Consider the following 20,672-nt stretch of genomic DNA (forward strand, 5'->3'; position numbering starts at 1 on the left):
CAATTATCCGTACCTTTATTTAACATTCTTTCAGAAGTTATTCTTAAGGCAGTATGACTTGAAACCAAAGCAAAAAGTACAGTCATGGGTCTGGCTTGGGGGCAAAACTGTCATTATTTAGAGATGATACGATTTTCTACTTAGAAACTCAGTTGAATCCACTAAACAAGCATTCAGTAAAGCAGTCAAGGACAGTCTACAGGTTTTCTTTGAAGCAGAAGTCACCCTAACTACCCTTTCATCTCTAGCAACACAATAAAGAAAAATGGGTGGTGAATGTGAAACTTACCCGTTTTATTTAGCACTCTAAATTTCTAAAACTCTTTAGTTGTCCTAACTTTTCTCTCTCCCTCTTATTGCCTGTAATTGGGCTGTGCTCTCTGCTAGAACTTTTTCAATGTTAGTCTAAGCAGTAGAAGCTCCAAAAGTTTTATTTTAAAGAAGTTTATGAGCTATCTAGTTGGAAGTTTGGGCATGGGTAAGGACCTTTTCTTAAAACTGTTCACTTAGAGCTTTCCATAGGTTGAAAAAAACTGCCAGTTGACCCTGTCAAAGATCATCACCCCATTTCTACCACTGATAGTCTTCCATGGAGATTGTAGGAGCCATACCTGCAGAGTTTTCTTTATTAAAACCAGAGATTTGACATGGGCTAAAAGAGAGTGCTTAATTCAAGAAGCTATACAAAGATACCTGCTTTCTGGTGTTCTAATTCTGTGTTTGATGATCAATATCATGTAAAAGATGTGCTGTATCTCAGCCTTCTCTTGAGATCCATGGCTTTTAGTATACACTTGCTAATATGTAACTGTCAAGAAGGAATTGATGTGGATTTATCTTTTTGCAGTAATGTACATGATATATAATAATCAGCCATTTCTTGTAGGGAAAAGGAAATGGAGAATTTTGTCAGTGTTATATGGGCTCACAGAAACAATTTAAAATTACTAAACTGTCACCAGCAATGGGCTGTAAATTCAGACTATCGGCCAGAAATGACTATGGTACAAGGTAAGGTGTATTTTATAAAAGAATGTAAATATTTTTAGATTATCAAGTCAACTTCAATTGTATAATTATTTACTGTCCAAATTATTCATTAAAAATTCTGTTTAGTTTATCTCTTTGTTGATATGGTTAAGATGTGTTCACCAGTCTAGCAAAAGCTCTGAGAGAGTTATCTTAGTTACATAGGAACCACAGGAAAGATTAAACTTACAACTTTCCAAGATTTTCCGATATAAATTAGATTTTTATATGTGACAAAGAAATTTTTATTTTGCTCCTCAGCATATGTAATTTCAATATTTTGTTTAAAGTCAGGCGAATTGTAAGAACATCTAAAATACCCAATTTAAATAGAAAGGCCAAGTATCTTTCAAGAGTCATTAAAATTATTTTTGATCTAGAGATAGCGCTGCTCACCTTAGGGGCAGGTGCATTTAATTACACAACTGAGAACTTACATTTTCTATTTTATATAAATGGCATTGTATGAAAGTGTGTTTAAAAGTTACAACATTTACACCAGTACGTGAGTGTTATTGTTTCCATAAGGTAATATATATTTTTTTTCATTGACTGGACAAATTATGATATAAAGGCTTACAAATCTGAAAAAAACTGCATTTTTAGTAGAACACTAATTCACTGTTTGGTATCTGACCTGGTTATCATAAAGAGATCAAACCCAAGATATATTATTTGTATTATAATTCATTATCAAAAATTGTCATTTTCAAAAAAAATTACATCTGTTACAAACCTGTTCTTTCACTGTAAAAATAACTTTTTCACACCTTTTAAAACCATTTGTTTCAACAGTGGTTTTAGTGAAGAAGTCTTATATTACACTTCAGGCTGTGCTCCTTCTATGCCAGCAAGTCCTGTATTAACAAAGGCTGGAATTACTTGGTTATCCTTACAGTGGAGTAAGCCTTCAGGAACACCATCAGATGAAGGAATTTCTTACATTTTAGAGATGGAGGAAGAAACTTCAGTAAGTGCAAATATGGATTTTAAATAGTGTATTTAAAACATTCTCAGCTTAAGGAGATTTTGGGCCGAGGTGATGGGGTTTTCTAAATATACAATCATGTCATCTGCAAACAGAGACAATTTGACTTCCTCTCTTCCTATATGAATACACTTTATTTCTTTCTCTTGCCTAATTGCCCTGACCAGAACTTCCAATACTATGTTGAATAGGAGAAGAGAGGGCATTCTTGTCTTGTGCTGGTTTTCAAAGAGAATGCTTCAAGCTTTTGCCCATTCAGTATATTAGCTGTGGGTTTGTCATAAATAGCTCTTATTATTTTGAGCTACATTCCATCAATACCTAGTTTATTGAGAGTTTCTGGCATGAAGGGGTATTGAATTTTATCAAAGACCTTTTCTGCGTCTATTGAGATAATCATGTGGTTTTTGTCAGTGGTTCTGTTTATGTGATGGATTATGTTTATTGATTTGTGTATGCTGAACCAGCCTTGCATTCCTAGGGATGAAGCCAACTTGATCATGGTGGATAAGCTTTTTGATGTGCTGCTGGATTTGATTTGCCAGTATTTTATTGAGGATTTTCGCATTGATGTTCATCAGGCATATCAGCCTGAAATTTTCATTTTTTGTTGTGACTGCCAGGTTTTGGTATCAGGATGGTGCTGGCCTCATAAAATGAGTTAGAGAGGAGTCCGTCTTTTTATATTGTTTGGAATAGTTTCAGAAGGAATGGTACCGGCACCTCTTTGTACCTCTAGTAGAATTTAGCTGTGAATCCATCTGGTCCTGGGCTTTTTTTGGTTGGTAGGCTATGCTGGAAACCATCATTCTCAACAAACTAACACAGGAACAGAAAACCAAACACTGCATGTTCTCACTCATAAGTGGGAATTGAACAATGAGAACGCATGGACACAGGGAGGGGAACATCACACAGCGGGGCCTGTTGGGGGGTAGGGGGGTAGGGGAGGGATAGCATTAGGAGAAATATCTAATGTAAATGATGGGTTGATGGGTGCAACACACCACCATGATACATGTATACCTATGTAACAAACCTGCATGTTCTGCACATGTATCCCAGAACTTTATATTTTTTTTAAATCAGAAAAAAAAAACATTTTAGTGTGGCATTAATCCTAATACAATAAATATTGCCACAGTAATTAGCTCATTTCCCAGTCCTTTGAAGCCTTGGCTTGTTACTGTTTGGAAGAGGTTAGGCATGATGAAGAACTCAGTCTTTTTTTTCTTTTGCGACAAGGTCTTGCTCTGTAGCCCGGGCTGGAGTGCAGTGGCACAATCTCGGTTCACTTCGACCTTGAACTCCTGGGTTCAGGCAATCCTTTCACCTCAGCCTTTCAAGTAGATGGGACTACAGGCACATGCCACCATGTGCCTGTATTTTAATTTTAAAATAAAAAAATTTTTATTTTTTGTAGAGACAGAGTTTCGCTATGTTGCCTAGGCTGGTCTCGCACTCCTAGGCTCAAGTGGTCCTCCCACCTCGTCCTCTTAAAGTGCTGGGATTACAGACTTGAGCCACTGTGCCCAGCCTGAAAACTCTGTATTTTCTTTGGATGTGAAAGAGGTTTTGTTTTGTTTGTGTGTGTATATATATGTCTGTCTATGCTTTGGAACCACATAGGCTACACTTTATCTGTTTTAGGGAAATTATGGGGAGGGGAAGATCACAGCCTTCTTGACTAAACAGCTCTAAAAGATGAAGAAATATGTGTCTGCCTTTCTCTAAATGTATTTATACACTGCTTCCCAAAGTATCACAGAAGATTTTTAAAGTTTCCTGTGAAACTGGTGCAGCCTGAATCTAGTTACACATCACTCACATCCTGTTACCTAGAGCCTAGCTGACCAGAAGTTAGGGTGTATTCTATTGTTAAATCTATATACAGTTCATAGATTTTCAGAGCTACTTTGAAGGAATATAGGTCAAAAATAGCCCTGGTCCACCCCTAAGTATATACCCAAAAGAATTGAAAACACGTGTTCATACAAAAAACTAGTACACAAATGTTCATAGCAGCATTATTCGTAATAGTCAAAAAGTGGAAACAACCCAAATATCCATCAGCAGATAGATGAATAAACAAAATGTGGTGTATCCATACAATGGAATATTTTTCAGCCATAAAAAGAGTACCAGTATATGCCACAACATGAATCAACCTTGAAAACATTATGCTAAATAAAAGAGCCCAGTTACAAAAGACTACATATTATATGATTCCATTTATATGGATATAGACAATTCCATAGAAACAGGAAGTATGTTAGTAGATAGGAGGAGGAGGGAAGTGACTGCTACCCAAAAAAGGACAGGCTTTTTCTGAAATTAGAAATTAGGTGAGGGTTGCACAACTTTGTGAATACACTATAAGCCATCAGATTTTATACTTTGAAATGGTGAATTTTACAGCATATGAATTATATCTCAATTTTTTTAAATTCAAGAAATGATAACGTTTGGAAAGTTTGTAAAGCATTGTCACTGGTGCTGGACATAGCAATCCCAAATCTAAGTGACATCCTCACCTGCCAGCACAGCTAACCCTTCAATTATTTACTTAAACAACTATGTGTTAAGGGCAAGTTAAATATGTTAACTACTTACAGTTCTGTTCAGCTCTTGCACGATGTCTCTGGGAAATCTCTGTTCTTGGGATAGCTTACTGATGGTGAAGTTACCATTGGCTCCAACGCTAACCTCTCTTCCCTCAACACAAAGATCGTCTTCTCTTGGCTACTATATTTACTGAGACTAAGTGGTCTGCTTCATCTTCCACCAAATGTTCAATAAGCATTTCCGGGTCTACCCACTGAAGACAGAAGCATCAAGGTGAGGATTCCACTCAACAGAGCTTTAGTCATATTGCACATAGTAGAAGATGAAGAGAAACCTGGGTCTTTTTACATATTCATTATTGCCCATATTTATATTGTTAGACATCGAATGAAGACTTTGTTTTCCTTTTCCAGGGATATGGTTTTAAGCCTAAATATGACGGAGAAGATCTTGCTTACACAGTGAAAAATCTCAGACGTAGTACAAAGTATAAATTTAAGGTAAGCTTTGAAAACCCTTAAAAGATTTGTTCCTTGTTCCTATTCTTACTGGCACGTTGGGGTTCTTTGTTTTCTGTTTGTTGTTTGTTTGTTTTTTGAGACAGGCTCTTACTCTGTCACCCAGGCTGCTGCAGTGGCACAATCATGGCTCGCTGCAGCCACAACCTCCTGGGCTCAAGTCATCCTCCCACCTCAGCTTCCCAAGGAGCTGAGACCACAGGTGCATGCCACCACACTTGGCTAACTTATTTTGTAGAGACGAGGTTTCACCATGTTGCCCAGGCTGGTCTCAAACTCCTGGGTTCAAGCGATTTTCCTGCCTCGGCCTCCCAGAGTTCTGAGATTACAGACACGAGCCACTGCACCCGGTCTCTATTCTTACTGTTTTAAATCCAAGTGTATACTTCACTCCTTTGGTTTTAGATCTTATATAATGTTGACCTTTTCTAGTGAGCTTTTTTGTTTTACTTTATTATATAGTGGTGCTTCTCAAACTTTATATATTTAAAACAAAAACCAATTTATATGACTCTTATTTGTGTAATGTGACCAAACATCTTTTAAAATATGAATGTTAGAACGTTACTAAGTGTATGCTTTGTTGGCAGGGATATCACAGAAAATAATGCTACGTTTTTCTCAATGTATCATATCAAGTGGCGTATAATTTCAATTTGTCTTATTACTGGTAGTCACTTGATAAAGCCTGTATCTACCATATTCTTCTCATATTTATAATAACCATAAAGTTATTGTTTTTTGTTTGTAATTAATAAGTGTTTTGTAAATACTGTGTACCCTGTGAGTATCTTCTTCCTTATCAAACTTTCATCGATCGTTTTAACACCCATTGGTGATTCTTGCCTAAATCAATTATAACCATGATTGATGGTGCCAAGTGGTGATTTTTTAAATTTTATCATTTTTTTCTACATTAATTAGTTGGCAATATACTGTAAGGAAAGAAAGACGTTCTCTTCTTCCTATTTATATCAGTAGGTACTCATGGAAGTCTGTTCAATGGGTTATATTTTGTTGCTTTGATTATTGTGAGGCTCAAATTGTCCCAGATTTGGGATCCCCTACAAGCTGGCTTCAGAATCCTTTTGACATGTCTCTCATTCTTTGAGCCCTTCCTTTCTGGCACAAGATATTGTAGTCCCATCTTAAAGTTTACCTTCTTAAACTCTGGAATTGGCCATTTCTCAAAGCACCAGGATCCTTTTAGTGGACAGTGATATTTAGGAATCAAGATCTAGATACTAAGTATACTTAATTGCCATAGAGGTTTTACTGCTCCTGGGCACCCTCCCAATGGACAGAGCTAGGAACTATATGTGTGTATATGTTTAGTTCATATACAAATATTTATACACGTGTATATACATAAATATACAGTTACAACACAGATACATGTCTGTGTTTCTTATCTCTGTATTTTTAAAAATCATGAGTTCACACCAGATACCCTCAATTCTAATCCAGTGCCACAGGTTAATTTTAGTTTTCCCCTGTCCTTATTTCTAACTTCCTTCATCATCAGTGAGAAACTTTGATCCAGTTCAGTGTATTTACTTACTGGATCAAACCCCTCCCTGTCCCCCCCATTCTCTTCCCTAAAGTCCTATTCAGGATCAAGGTGCTTGAGTTCTTACTGGGTACATGCTGCTGCCTCCACCCAAGACATCCCTGTCCCCAGCACAAAGGCTTGCCTTAACTCAGCCCATCTATTGGCCTTTGTACTAAATTATTCCCGGAGGAGGGTGGGGAGACTACATGTCATTCTTGCTCACTTGAGGCAAGCTTTGAAGATTGTTCTAGTGTGAAGACTCCTGAAATTCTTATTTTCCTAGTATAGTATTATTCTAGAATATAATTTTGCTCTTTGTCTTGGTCAGTATATACATTGCTATTTCTTGGCCGACCGTGCTTGAATTAGTTAATATACCAGTTAATATAAGCCAGACTGTATTTGCACAGAAGTTTTCCCAAGAATATAACAGGATGCTCATTAGTTGATAAATTCAACATTTAAATTTTCCTGCCAGTGCTTATTTAATCAAACCATTTCAAATAAATGATAAAAGCCACTGTAAATTGTGTTCACTATTAAAAAGCAAAGATAAATTTTATTACTTCTTAAGAACCTTAAGTCTTTAGCAATGGGAAATTTGATTATTTAATACATAATAATTGTTATGCTTTATTTTTTGCTATTAGCTTCATTTTAAAAACGTATAATAATGCTAGGTCAATTTAATTTCTAAATATGGTTTTCATATTTACAAGATTTATAAAATACCTGAGAAATAGGCACATCCATTCCAGTTTTGTGATGATATTGGGTTGTATTTTTGCTTCATTAATGAAGCATTCCAACAGGTCTCCTAAAGAGGAAGTTGTCTTTGTAATTTGTTAAGTTTATGAAAATCCTAAAATTCTACTACCTTGTAACACCATGGTATTATAGGGACTGAAATGCATACAAATACACATATGTGTCAGATTCCTTAGCGTTCTACTATAAGCCAATCAAATTTCTATTTAGGCCAGGCATGGTGGCTCACGCCTGTAATCCCAACTACTTGGGAGTCTAAGGCACAAGAACTGCTTGAACCTGGGAGGCAAAGTTTGCAGTCAGCCAAGATTATGCCACTGCACTCCAGACTGGGTGATATATAGCAAGACTCTGTCTAAAAAAAAAAAAAAAAAAAAAAAAAATTTTTTTTTTTTTTCTATGTAAAAGTTGCCAGGCATGGTAGCTCACACTTGTAATAATCCCAACACTTTCGGAGGCTGAGAAAGGAGGATCATTTGAGCCCAGGATTTCAAGGCTGTAGTGAGCTATGATCGTGTCACTGCACTCCAGCCTAGGCAGCAGAGCAAGACATCATCTCTTAATAATATTAACTAATTAATTAAACTGTGTTTCACTGTGGTAGTCACTGTCAAATTTCAGGGGAGGGAGAAGTATACAGTCAGAATCTCCAAGGAGACAGTAGGCTGTTGCACAAAATTCTCCCAGATAATGAGGTTGGAGATGGGAAAACAATATTTCTGAAAGCCACCTCTTTACACAGCACTGGATAAAAGGAAGAGGGCTATATTCTGGCTTATTAAGATGTAGAGCAGTAGTTCTCAAAGTGGTCGGCAGGCCATTTTATCAGTATCGTCTGAGAACTTGTTAGAAATGTAAATTCTCTGGCCCCTCCCCTCTCCACCTCCATCTACTAAATCAGAAATTTGGGGGGCAGAGGCCTAGCAATCTGTTGTGGTATACTTCCAGGTAATTCTGATCCTTCCAAAATTTGGAAACAGCTGATCTAGAGGAGGAAAAAAAAACAGGAAGTAGAAAATGATGCTTGTATGAAGTTCTAGGAGCTCAGACACTTATTTTAAATCTGCCATATGCGGGAATCCCAGCTTAAGGGCATTTTGAATCGTTAAATCCTATTGTTGTGTCTCTGTCTTCCTTTTCTAGCTAGATATTGCGGACTCTTTCAAACAGTTGTATCAAAATAAAATCTTAATATTTTAGAGAGATCTTAGAACACTGAAGAGAGATCTTAGAAAACTGAGAAAAACTATAAAAAATTAAAATATTTTAAAAATATTTAAAATACAATCCAGGAAGTAATGACTAAGTAGCATGTTATTATTCTGAAGAAACAATAAGAATATGATTAACGTAAAATGAACTACTAATATGACCAAGTTTACCAAATACTAGAGCTCAATGTTCTACACTGAGGACAATTCTGGGATAATCAAAATACTAAAACAAGATTAGAACAGTGAAAAAATGTAAATGATAAGAATGAAAATAAAATTTTATTTATTTATTTATTTATTTTGAAACGGGGCTCACACCATCACCCAGGCTGGAGTGCATTGGCACAATCATAGTTCACTGCAGCCTCAAACTCCTGAGCTCAAGGGATCCTCCCACCTTAGCCTCCTGAGTAAGCTGAGACCACAGGCATGAGCCACCACACCTGGCTAGAGAGAGAGAGAGAGAGAGAGTGCATGCGTGTGCGCATGTGTGTGTGTGTGTGTGTGTGTGTGTGTGTGTGTAGATAGTCTTGTATGTTGCCCGGGATGGTGTTGAACTCCTGGACTCAATCAATCCTCCCACCTCTGCCTCCCAAAGCACTAGGATTACAGGCATGAGCCACCACGCCCAGCCAAAAATAAAATTTTAAAGCACAACAAAGCAATCAAAATTCTTTAAAATTATTTAAAATTAAGAGTTATAAGCAATTCTAATTTCATCGAATGGTTCACTGAAGGCTGGGCTAGGACCTGGTGTCTAAAATTTTTTTTTAAACTATCAAAGGCTTCATAGCCAAGTGGCCAGTCCTGTAACCCTAGGCCACTAGAAAACTGATGCCTTGTTTCCTGAATTTCCTGTGAACGTTTTTCAAGTAGCAAGCCTTCTGGGATTTTTTTTTTCTTTTTTTATTTCCAATCCCCACTTTGGATGTAGCAAGGCTTCTAAAGGTCAAGGTCTGGGCATCTTGAGCTAAGAACCTTTAGATACTTTCACTTTCAGCTTATTCCTTGTTGTTTGAGGTCTTTTTATAGGTAAAGAGAAACCAAAACAGCTTGTATCTGACTCCATTAACTACTTTTATGTTCCATCCTTGAAATTCACTTACGTCAACATCTGTTACAGTACGTAGTATGTAGTCATGTTTTCTTCCTCTCATCTTGTCTGGTGTCATTTTATGATCTATCTTTTCTGCCCTAAGTGTGCCCTAGCTAAGTCCTTAGGTCTTCTTGGTGTATCCCTCTCTTGCTTGGATATACCATCTTTTTGCCTTATATCATCCGCCGTTTCTGTCTTGAAGAATACTAAGTCTCCAAACATGTTCTGTATATAACTGCTTTCAGGCTCTTTTCTCACCTTCCAATCCAGGTTCTCCTCTATACCTAGATTAATCTTTCTGAAAAACAGCTTTCCCTCTAAGAAACAATTTCCGTAGTTTGATATAAGGTTCTTTATATTTCCATTCAGTTTTTAAAATTTACTACCTTCCAGTCCATACTTGAACCAGCTACCTCACCAGATTAACTACTGATGTCTCCCTGAGCAGAGCTCACTGTTTACTATTCACTTGTGCTCTTACGTGCAGGGCTTTCTGTTTTTTTCTCTTACCCAAGCTTCCCCTTTGATTGCTATTGCCCAGGAAGACTCCATAACAGTTCCATTTCCCTTTTCAAAGCCTTCCTGAACCATTTTAGGCCTTAGTAATCTTTCTTCTCCTGCCCAATTCTTTTGATACACATATTGCTTATCTTCTGCATGAAGATTCTAAACTCCTCGAAGATAAGATCTGATCACACAGGGTTCCTAGCACAGTGCTCCTTATGTGATAGGCACTAAATGAACATTTTGATTATGTGTAAAATTTGGGTGGAGGGAGATTATCTTGTTGACTTTATACCTTTAGTTACCCTTATGACTAGAAGGTGCTTTACAGTAAAAGGAGACAATGTTGAAATATAGAGCCTTAAAAACGTAATTAAATGAATCTTTATAGTTTTTAGGAAGACTGTTCTTCTGGTTAAAAGGTTTAAGTAGATTCTGTGCACAATATTGAGAAGTGTTTCAAACCCATTTGTAGTCTCATTTGTAAAGAAGTAGAGTGAGAAAACATCCTGAAAATCCATGTGACTGTGAGAGGACTGAGGAAGCCTGAGCAAAATTGAACAATTGGACTAAACTTTACTGAGTTCTGAGGGGCTCTATGAATTATTTGGGGTCATAGATTTATTCATATCCTTGTGTATAGTGTTATATAGCATCATAGTCCCCATCTATGAGGCATTCATTCAACCAGTAGTTGAGCATCTACTCTCTGCTAAGCACTGTTCTAAACACTAATACTACAACAGATATTCTGATGAGGGGAATGGACAATAAATAAGCAAACAAATAGATTGTGTTAAGTGCAATGCAGGTTAATTAAAATAGAATGGGGTAAGAGAGAATGACTGGGTAGTTAAGGAAGTCTTCTTGGAAATGGCATTTAAACAGATCTGAGTAACAAGGAAGTAGCATGTCAAAATCAGAAAAACATTCTGCTAGCACAAAGACCCTGCAGTGGAGTTTCAAGAGGTAGTTAAGGATGAAATCACACAGGGCCTTGTAGGCATGGTGTGGAATTTAGATTTTATTTTGAGTAAGATGGAAAACCATTAAAGGGTTCTGAGCTGAGCAGTGATAAAGTCCCTCTGGCTGCGGTGTAGAAAGTAGGTGGGGGTCAAGGGCAGGAATGTACACTGGGAAACTAGGTAGTGGTATAATTACAGTCACTCAGGAAAGATAGGAGAAAGGAGGCTTTCATTAACGTGGTTGTAATTGTAAAGAATAGTGAAGTGGAGGTAAAGTTAATGGGATATAGTGAGAGATTTGATGCGGTTTAGAGAAGAATCAAGGATGTCTCCTTTTTGTAAGGTCAGCCAAGAGAAAGAATAAACCCAAAGTCAGGTGAGTAAGTGTATTGAACCTCCGGCTGCTCCACTGCAGACAGAGGAGGAAGCCCTGAGCTTACAAAATGAGGGATGTATATTGGGGAGAGAGACCCTGGGGTCGTTTGTTGGTTAACTTTGCCATATATCACCTTGTGACGTTTGTGGTAGCGGCTAAATGAAGGAACTTACAGGTAGGTGTAGATAAAGTTTGTGCTTCCCACGACCTCCCCTTGTGTAGTCCCAATGGCCTGTAATTGGGATTGGCTTATCACAGCAAGGCCTGATAGGTGAAGTCTGCTGTCTTCACTGTGGCACCTAGATAAGGGCTTAGAAATGTAAAGGGGCTCAGAGGGAAAGGTGGGCCTCACAGAGAAGAGTTGCAGAGCATAAGGGGGAGGGGTGGGCAGCATGGAGAGGTTTATGGGGAGTGTCAGCAGTACAAAGTAGCACAAAGCTTTTTGGGGGCGGTTTGTCTCTAACACTTTTGACTTGAGCAACTAGGTAGACGGGTAGAGCTTTTTACTGTGGGGAGAGAAAAAGGGGCAGGTTTAGAGAAGAAAAAATCATGGTTTGGTATTGGACTTGAGGATCTTTAAGTTCAGGAGAGGAGAAAATGTAACAATACAGGTATAGTTAAATGTCTATAATAGAATAATACCTAGATTGGAATTATATTTCTCTATTGCTTTATAAAAAATTATCCCAAAATTTAGCAGCTTGAGAAAACAAACTTATAGTTTCTGTGGGTCAGGAATTGAGAACCAGCTTAACTGGGTAATTCTAATGCAGGGTCTCTATGAGGTTGTAATCAGGATGTCAACTGGGATTGCAGTCATCTCAAGGCTCTCCTGGGACTGGAGTCTGCTTTCAAGTTCACTCACATGGTTGTCTCCAGGAATCCTCAGTTCCTTACCACATGAATTTTTCCATAGGGAAGTTACACACACTGTCATTTCTGCTGTATTCTGTTTGTTAGAGTGAGTGATTAAGTATAACACGCACACAAGGGAAGGGGGATTAAACTTCACCTTTTGAAGAAAGGAGATTCAAAGAATGTATGGACCTCTTTCTAAACCCACGAAGAATATTAAAAGAAGAAACAAAGCAAGCCTAAAGCCTAAAGCCCATCAAGAATCACCAGATTATAGCTTGTTCCTTTGATTCTTATTTAGTATCAAAATGTTAGGTTTTACACTTGTATTCCCAGGACGGACTCTAAAAAGGGAAGTACAATTTCATACTCTTCATACATGCCAAGTATCTATTGGAGTCAAGCAGTTCTCAAAGAACAAACCATTCCAAGCTAAAAAAATGTATTTTATCATTTGGTTGAAGCTGTTTGTCTCCTATCACTTTGTTCATTAAGCCAGTATCATTAGGTATCAAATGCATTATTTTATGTCTTTGTGTTCTCATCACAGGTTATTGCTTACAACTCAGAAGGTAAAAGTAATCCAAGTGAAGTAGTAGAATTTACTACTTGCCCTGATAAACCAGGCATACCTGTAAAGCCTTCAGTGAAAGGAAAGATACATTCACACAGTTTTAAAATAACTTGGGGTAAGATATTGTGCATGTTTATACATTATCACTTTTGTGTTTGATTAAAATAATTTGAATATGAAGATAATTTTTAAGATATTTGAGTAAATTTGTTATCTCAAGACAGTCCAAAAAGAAATGTGAGAGTCATTCATTGGGTATATTTTTTGTGGAAAACCTTATACTCATACATGGTAGGTTAAGATATTATAAAGAGCAACTTGCGATCCACTGTAAGACAATGAGCAGGGGTAGCACTGTGTGAAATGAAAGATTACTGAACTTGCAGCTAAAGTCACCTGGGTCATCTGGCTCTCATGAGAAATGAAAACCATTCATTGAAAACAAACATTTATCGACCACCTACCTACATCCCTAATGGAAAAACAAAGATCCCATAAACTTGACCCTTGCCTGAAAAATTCAGACCAATAAAAATGCTTCAGTGATATTTATAATATTCAAAAATTTCAAACAACCTTAACATCTAAAGTAAATGGAGGCTGGGCATGGTGGCTCACACCTGTAATCCCAACACTTTTGGAGGCCAAGGCAGGCAGATCACCTGAGGTCAGGAGTTTGAGACCAGCCTGGCCAACATGGTGAAACCCCGTCTCTACTAAAAATATAAAAATTAGCTGGGCATGGCGGCACATGCCTGTAGTCCCAACTACTCAGGAGGCTGAGGAAAGAGAATCACTTGAACCCAGGAAGCAGAGGTTGCAGTGAGTCAAGATCGTACCATTGCATTGCAGCCTGGGTGACAGAGCGAGACTCCATCTAAAAAAAATAAAATAAAAATAAATAAAGCAAGTGGAATATCATGCAGCCATTAAAAATTGTTATAGAGAGCCCTATTTTAAATATGGTAAATTAAGTGAAAGCAGATGACAACAGCATGGAGTAATTGGGTACTGGTATTAAGTCATTGCAGGTGATTTTTTTTTTTTAAACCTAGTTTGGTATTCTGTTTATTAGGTTTTTAAATCATTTTTATGTTGTTTTGTACTTTGCTTAATACTACTTTGCTTCTTTGGATAGATCCACCAAAAGACAATGGCGGAGCAGCCATCAATAAATATGTGGTGGAGATGGCAGAAGGTTCTAACGGTATGAATGGATATTAAACACTGATAGATTTATTCCAGCCAGTCTCTTTCTATTCTTTATGGCTTTACATTTTATGTTATATCTTTTCTTTCTTCCTGCTTTTCATAAGGCACTGTAAAAAGATGTTTACTTCACTTTGGGCTGTCCTGGATTTTTTTTTCTTTGTTTCTAGCAGTTAGGATTTTGCCTGTTACGGTCCACTTTAAATTGTGATTTCCAGAAATACAGTGAATCAAATGTAAGAGTGCTGTACACCTGTATCATTGCATTTACATGTTCTTTTTGTTCTCATTTGTTTACATTACTCAGCCTCTATACACCTAGACCAAGTCTTTAGATACTATGAATCTTCTGAAGGTTAATTTATTCAGTTAGATTTGTATACAGATAGAGAAGGATTAACTTCTAAAATTTAACTCACATCATACTAGTTTTAGTAGTAAGTTTTATGACTAGTGAACTTTATTCTTGAATCGCACATTTAGCAGTGTTTATTTCTATGAAATGACCTATTTCCTGCCAAAAAAAAAAAGGATGTCTTTTAATTAGGACTAGACTTCCTCTGATACTGGTTTTTTGTACTCTTTGTGTGCTATAACGTTATTACTGGACCAGTAAACACATTTAAAATGCTTAATTAAAAGTAAATTATCAATCTAGGCCAAAGTCTGTACAGAATTACAGAGATATTTCACTTCCATGAAGCCATGCAGACTTGTCTAGGAAGTTGCACACATAAAGAAAATTAGATCATTTCCAGGAAACCGAAACAAGCCTAAATTGTTTCTGACAAATTACATAAATACTTACTTTGTGAAGCTAGGATACCTGATGTGTCCATGATACCAAAACGTTAAACATTACCTAGTATCTGATTGAACACAATTCCTCACCTTACAGGAAACAAATGGGAAATGATATACAGTGGCGCTACCAGGGAACATCTTTGTGATCGACTGAATCCAGGCTGTTTCTATCGTTTACGAGTTTACTGCATCAGTGATGGAGGACAGAGTGCGGTAATACTTACATGTAGATTCTTTTGTGGTGTTGTTAGGTTTGGCTAAATGGGGTAGGATCACCAGGTGCCACTTCAAATATTGAAACATACCCACAAATGGAGCAAAGTAACTTCTATAACCTGTTTGGTTAATTTAATAGTGACCAAAATATTCTAATGTCGTACTTAGCTCACAGTAAGTATTCAGTGTATGTCTGTTGTCTGGTTGGTATTCAGCTTTGGAAAAACAAATACATGAAAACATTGGAGAAAATTTTATAAAGATAAATTTGAGAATGATGCTTAATAACCATACTAAGCAGAAATAGAAATAAAATAATTATAGACTGATTTACTGCGCCATAAATTATGTGTGTGAGGACACATCATAAAATAGTATCTACTATTTAAATCTACTTTCTAATATTTACTTATTTCAAAAAAGTTGGCCATTATTTTTTTATTAGAGACTCAGTAATCAAAATGAACTTAAAGTGTACCATTGATATAAAGACATAATGTTCTAGGGACGTATGTTTATTAATAAGAGTGATTTTTTTTTTTTGAAATGGAGTCTCTGTCGCCCAGGCTGGAGTGCAGTGGCACGATCGGGGCTCACTGCAGCCTCTGCCTCCTGGGTTCAAGAATTCTCCTGCTTCAGCCTCCCGAGTAGCTGGGACTACAGGTGCCCACCACCACGCCTGGCTTACTGTTGTATTTTTAGTAGAGACGCGGTTTTACCATGTTGGCCAGGCTAGCCTTGAACTCCTGATCTCGTGATCCACTGGCCTTGGCCTCCCACAGTGCTGGGATTACAGGCATAAGCCACCATACCTGGCCAAGTGATTTTTTTTTTTTAATGAATTAAACCAAGAATGCTTTCTTGGATCATTCATAATGGCTGTTTTTGTTTTGTTTTTTTTCAAAATGGAATTTAATGCAACGAAAGTATTCTTTTTTAAAAATGAAATATAGGCATTTTGTTGAAAATGAAACTAATGTGAAACTGAGTGTGAGTCCTGCCCAGCTGGTTTGTCCTCCAATTGCTTCATTTTATCCAGTAAGAAAATCTCCCTGGATTTAAGAAAAGCAACCACACATACACATGCACAAAATCCTGTTCTACTATAGCATTTTACAGCATTTTTGTGTAGGATAGCTTTCTAATAAAAAGATGACCAAATATTTTGTGTTTAAAAAGAATGTTAAATACGAACCTTAATATGTTGCACGTAAGGAATATGGCACTGAGTTTGTGTCATTGTTTTGTTTTTGTTGTTGTTGTTGTTTTGTTTGTTTTTGAGACGGAGTCTCGCTCTGTCGCCCAGGCTGGAGTGCAGTGGCACGATCTCGGCTCACTGCAAGCTCTGCCTCTTGGGTTCATGCCATTCTCCTGCCTCAGCCTCCTGAATAGCTGGGACTACAGGAGCCCACCACCATGCCCGGCTATTTTTTTGTATTTTTAGTAGAGACTGGGTTTCACCATTTTAGCCAGGATGGTCTCAATCTTCTGACCCTGTGATTCACCCGCCTCAGCCTCCCAAAGTGCTGGGATTACAGGCGTGAGCCACCGCACCCGGCCCAGTGTGACATTGTTTTTAACAGAGTGTCTTTGAAAATAAAGGCTTTTAAAAATATAAATATAGCATAGAAACTAAAAGCAATATCAAATACCTAGAAAGATGTCAAATGCCTGGAAAAGCTTACCTGATTTCAGAATTATTTTTAGGTGGAAAGGATGAAGGAAAGATAATTTTTTAATGTATAAGTTAAGCCTGGTGCAGTGATGAATGTGTATAGTCTCAGCTACTCTGGATGTGGGAGGATTGCTTGAGCTCAAGAATTTGAGGCTGTAATCATACCTGTGAATAGCCACTGCACTCCAGCCTGGGCAACATACCAAGACCCCACCTCTAAAAATCAATCAATCAATCAGCTTATACAGTATATTAAAACATCCCTCCTTAGAAGAGATTTATGGATCCCTTTGGAGAAGATAAAAAATATTGCCCATTAAATTGCGTTGGAAGTTGTTTTTTTCTTTAGTTATGGAAGGAAAAGGAAAGGAAGGGTTCATTGAAGTTCGTTTTCAGTAACTTGCTTTGTATATAGTACTTGCACAGTACATGTCTTTGTCTGTGAAAATTTTGAATTTTTATTTAATTGGGTTTTGATTTTTTTTCAGAACTTTATTCCTTTTTCATTGACAATCAAGTACAATTTCAAATTATCAGTGCAATATTTATGTTTATGTTATTTTTCCTTACCAAAAGCAATCTGATTATTTGGTTTTGGGGCATTTTTGTTTTCTTTTTGCTTTTGTTTTGGCAGGTCTCTGAATCTTTACTTGTGCAGACTCCAGCTGTGCCTCCTGGCCCATGCCTCCCTCCCAGATTACAGGGTAGACCCAAAGCAAAAGAAATACAGTTACGATGGGGTAATTTCCATTTTGGTAATAAATTATTATTAAGTTAGAACAGAAAGTATTCATCTTGTTAAATTGCATCAATCTTTCCACCTTTAGGACCCCCTCTGGTTGATGGTGGATCACCCATTTCCTGTTACAGTGTGGAAATGTCTCCTATAGAAAAAGATGAACCTAGAGAAGTTTACCAAGGTTCTGAAGTAGAATGTACAGTGAGCAGCCTTCTTCCTGGAAAGACATACAGCTTCAGACTGCGTGCAGCTAACAAAATGGGGGTAAGAAGACTATACTGATAGAATTATCATCACAATGGTGATTATGTTTCATTTTAACATATATCATCATATCCATTATTTGGCCATTTAGCTTTAACATATGACTCCAAATTTTACAATTTTTTAATAAGCATACATTGATAAATACAAGAGAAGTCAATATATTCCACAACTTAATTTTTATGAAATCTCAGTATTTTTAGATCTCACTTACAGTTTATGACACTTTGGACTTCAACTGGGCTAGAGTTTACCTTTTAGGTAGTGTTAATAGAGTTTACTTAATCAATTTAAGAGTAGAAGTAAAATCATAAGTACTGAAGTTTTTTGAGGCTGATTGAAGTTTTTGAGGTTTTTGAGTTTTTTGAGGCTGATTGAAGTTTTTTGAGGCTAAAGTAGCATTTACTTTCAGTTGGCAACTAATTGTGATTTTTTGCCCAAGTGAAAAAAAACTTACGCTTTAAACTATTCTGGTTTTGTATGTATTTAATATATAACTCCAAAAAGTGGACAAAGTAGGTAATATCTCCATTTCACAACTAAGGAAACTGGGGTTCAGGAAAGCTAAATATTTTGTCCACAGTCGTACAAACTAATAAGTGATAGAGGTAAGCTGCAAACCTGAGTTTGTCAGACTCCAGAGCCAAAGCTCTTTCCACTCAGCTATGACACCTCTCATCTCTCTGCAGTAAAGCAGGTTCCCTAAGGACAAAGCAGTAATTTCCTATATCAACTAAATAACGATTTCTTTGAACTATTCTATAATTAAAATTTTATAGAATTAAACTGACAGTTCTCCCATACCCATTATTTTGGTGAACTATACTATATTTCATATCCTGTTGTCCAAAAGGGTTCTCTATTTACATCTGTAAACTTACTTTTAAATTTATTTCTGTTTGGTTTTTTGAAACAGGGTCAGTGTGGAGTGCAGTGGTGTGATCTTGGCTCTCTGCAACCTCTGCCTCCTGGGCTCAGGTGACCCTCCCACCTCAGCCTCCCAAGTAGCTGGGACCACAGGTGCACACCACCACACCTGGATAATTTTTTCATATTTTTAGTAGAGGGGGGGTTTTGTCATGTTACCCAGGTTGGTCTCAAACTCCTGGGCTCAAGAGATCCACCCACCTCGGCCTCCCAAAGTTGTGGGATTACAGGCATGAGCCACTATGCCTGGCCTAAATTTCTTATATATCAAGTTTATATACTTAGGCAGCTCTTACACAAGTCATTCCTTTCTGTAAGAAGCCATCTTGTCAGCCTCACAAGGTTGCAGTACGCTAAGATCACATCTTTAATACTTACGTCTTAATTTATATTTTCAGGTTCGTGATAATTTGTCAAAATCACCTTAAGTAAATATTTACTTTCCATATTCCCAAAGAATATACATTTTAGACTTTTCTAAAGCTATTCCAGATTTTAAGATAAAATTTATGCCTACCAGAGAGCAGTACTGATAAATAATGTACTATAAATAACACTATTTACAGTTTTATTTTAAATAAAAGCCATTCAGCATGCTAGAATGGTGAAGCTTTGCATCATTATTTTGTTGTTGTTGACATGAATTAACCTTGCTCAAAAAAGGAGGCCAAAAAAATGACATTTGTCATGAAAAACTTTTTTAAATCCCTATGGGACTTGAACCAGAATCATTACTTCAGTTCTTATAAATAGTTGTGCTAAACCTCAAATTTCTATCATTTAGTGGCCCTTTCCATGCTTCCCATGAACTAAACTGAATTATTTGTGTGGCTGATATGTTTTATTAGGTTGCCTTATCACATGTGTAACAGTACTCTTTATTTGTAGATACCTTTGTAGGTATGTGTGTGTATAGACAGGTAGACAGACTTTTTTTTTTGAGACAGGGTCTCTGTCACCCAGGCTGGAATGCAATGGTATGATCATGGCTCACTGCAACCTCAACCTCAACCTCCCAGGCTTAAGCGATCCTCCTGTCTCAAGCCTCCTGAGTAGCAGGGACTATAGGTGCACACTACCACACCAGGCTTATTTTTTACTTTTTTGTAGAGATGGGGGTCCCCTTATGTTTCTCAGGTTGGTCTCAAACTCTTGGGCTCAAGTGCTTCCCCCACCTTCGCCTCCCAAAGTGGTGGGATTACAGGCATGAGCCTCTGCACCTGACCTTTTGTATATATTTATTATTGTAAATCATTTACTGCCACTAGCAGTCTGTAAGTCTATACTATTAAATGACATATTGGCCAGGCACAGTGGTAAATGCCTGTAATCCCAGCACTTTGGGAGGCCAAGGCGAGTGGGTCACTTGAGGTCAGGAGTTCGAGACCAGCCTGACCAATATGGTGAAACCCCTTCTCTATTAAAAAGTGCAAAACTTAGCTCGGGGTAGTAGCACATGCCTGTAATCCCAGCTGCTTTGGAGGCTGAGGCAGGAAAATCACTTGAACCTGGGAGGCAGAGGTTACAGTCAGCTGAGATCATGCGACTGCATCCAGCCTGGGCAACAGAGTGAGACTCCGTCTCAAATAAATAACAAACAAAAAAAAAACTTTTCAGTTACACGTTTATATTTGGAATTTTGGCTGGGCACGGTAGCTCATGCCTATAATCCCAATACTTTGGGAGGCCGAGGCTGGCAGATCACTTCAGGCCAGGAGTTCAGGACCAGCCTGGCCTACATGGGGAAACCCCGTCTCTACTAAATATACAAAAATTAGCTGGGATTGGTGGTGCCCACACCTGTAGTCCCAGCTACTCAGGAGGCTGCGGCACA

At 37.5% G+C, this 20,672-nt stretch overlaps 1 protein-coding gene across 3 annotated transcripts in view; it reads left to right on the forward strand.

Moving 5' to 3' along the window:
• FNDC3A (fibronectin type III domain containing 3A) overlaps positions 1–20,672 on the forward strand; it is a 218,322-nt gene that overhangs the window by 181,153 nt on the left and 16,497 nt on the right. For all 3 annotated transcript variants that reach the window (XM_003913872.4, XM_009191925.4, XM_003913873.5), the window contains 8 exons: positions 887–1,011; positions 1,825–1,999; positions 4,996–5,082; positions 12,981–13,119; positions 14,143–14,211; positions 15,112–15,230; positions 17,543–17,648; positions 17,736–17,911. In XM_003913872.4, the coding sequence (XP_003913921.1) occupies positions 887–1,011; positions 1,825–1,999; positions 4,996–5,082; positions 12,981–13,119; positions 14,143–14,211; positions 15,112–15,230; positions 17,543–17,648; positions 17,736–17,911 (996 nt within the window). The remainder of the gene's footprint in view (positions 1–886; positions 1,012–1,824; positions 2,000–4,995; positions 5,083–12,980; positions 13,120–14,142; positions 14,212–15,111; positions 15,231–17,542; positions 17,649–17,735; positions 17,912–20,672) is intronic.

Source organism: Papio anubis, chromosome 15, assembly GCF_008728515.1.
Source record: "Papio anubis isolate 15944 chromosome 15, Panubis1.0, whole genome shotgun sequence".
Taxonomy (NCBI): Eukaryota; Metazoa; Chordata; class Mammalia; order Primates; family Cercopithecidae; genus Papio; species Papio anubis.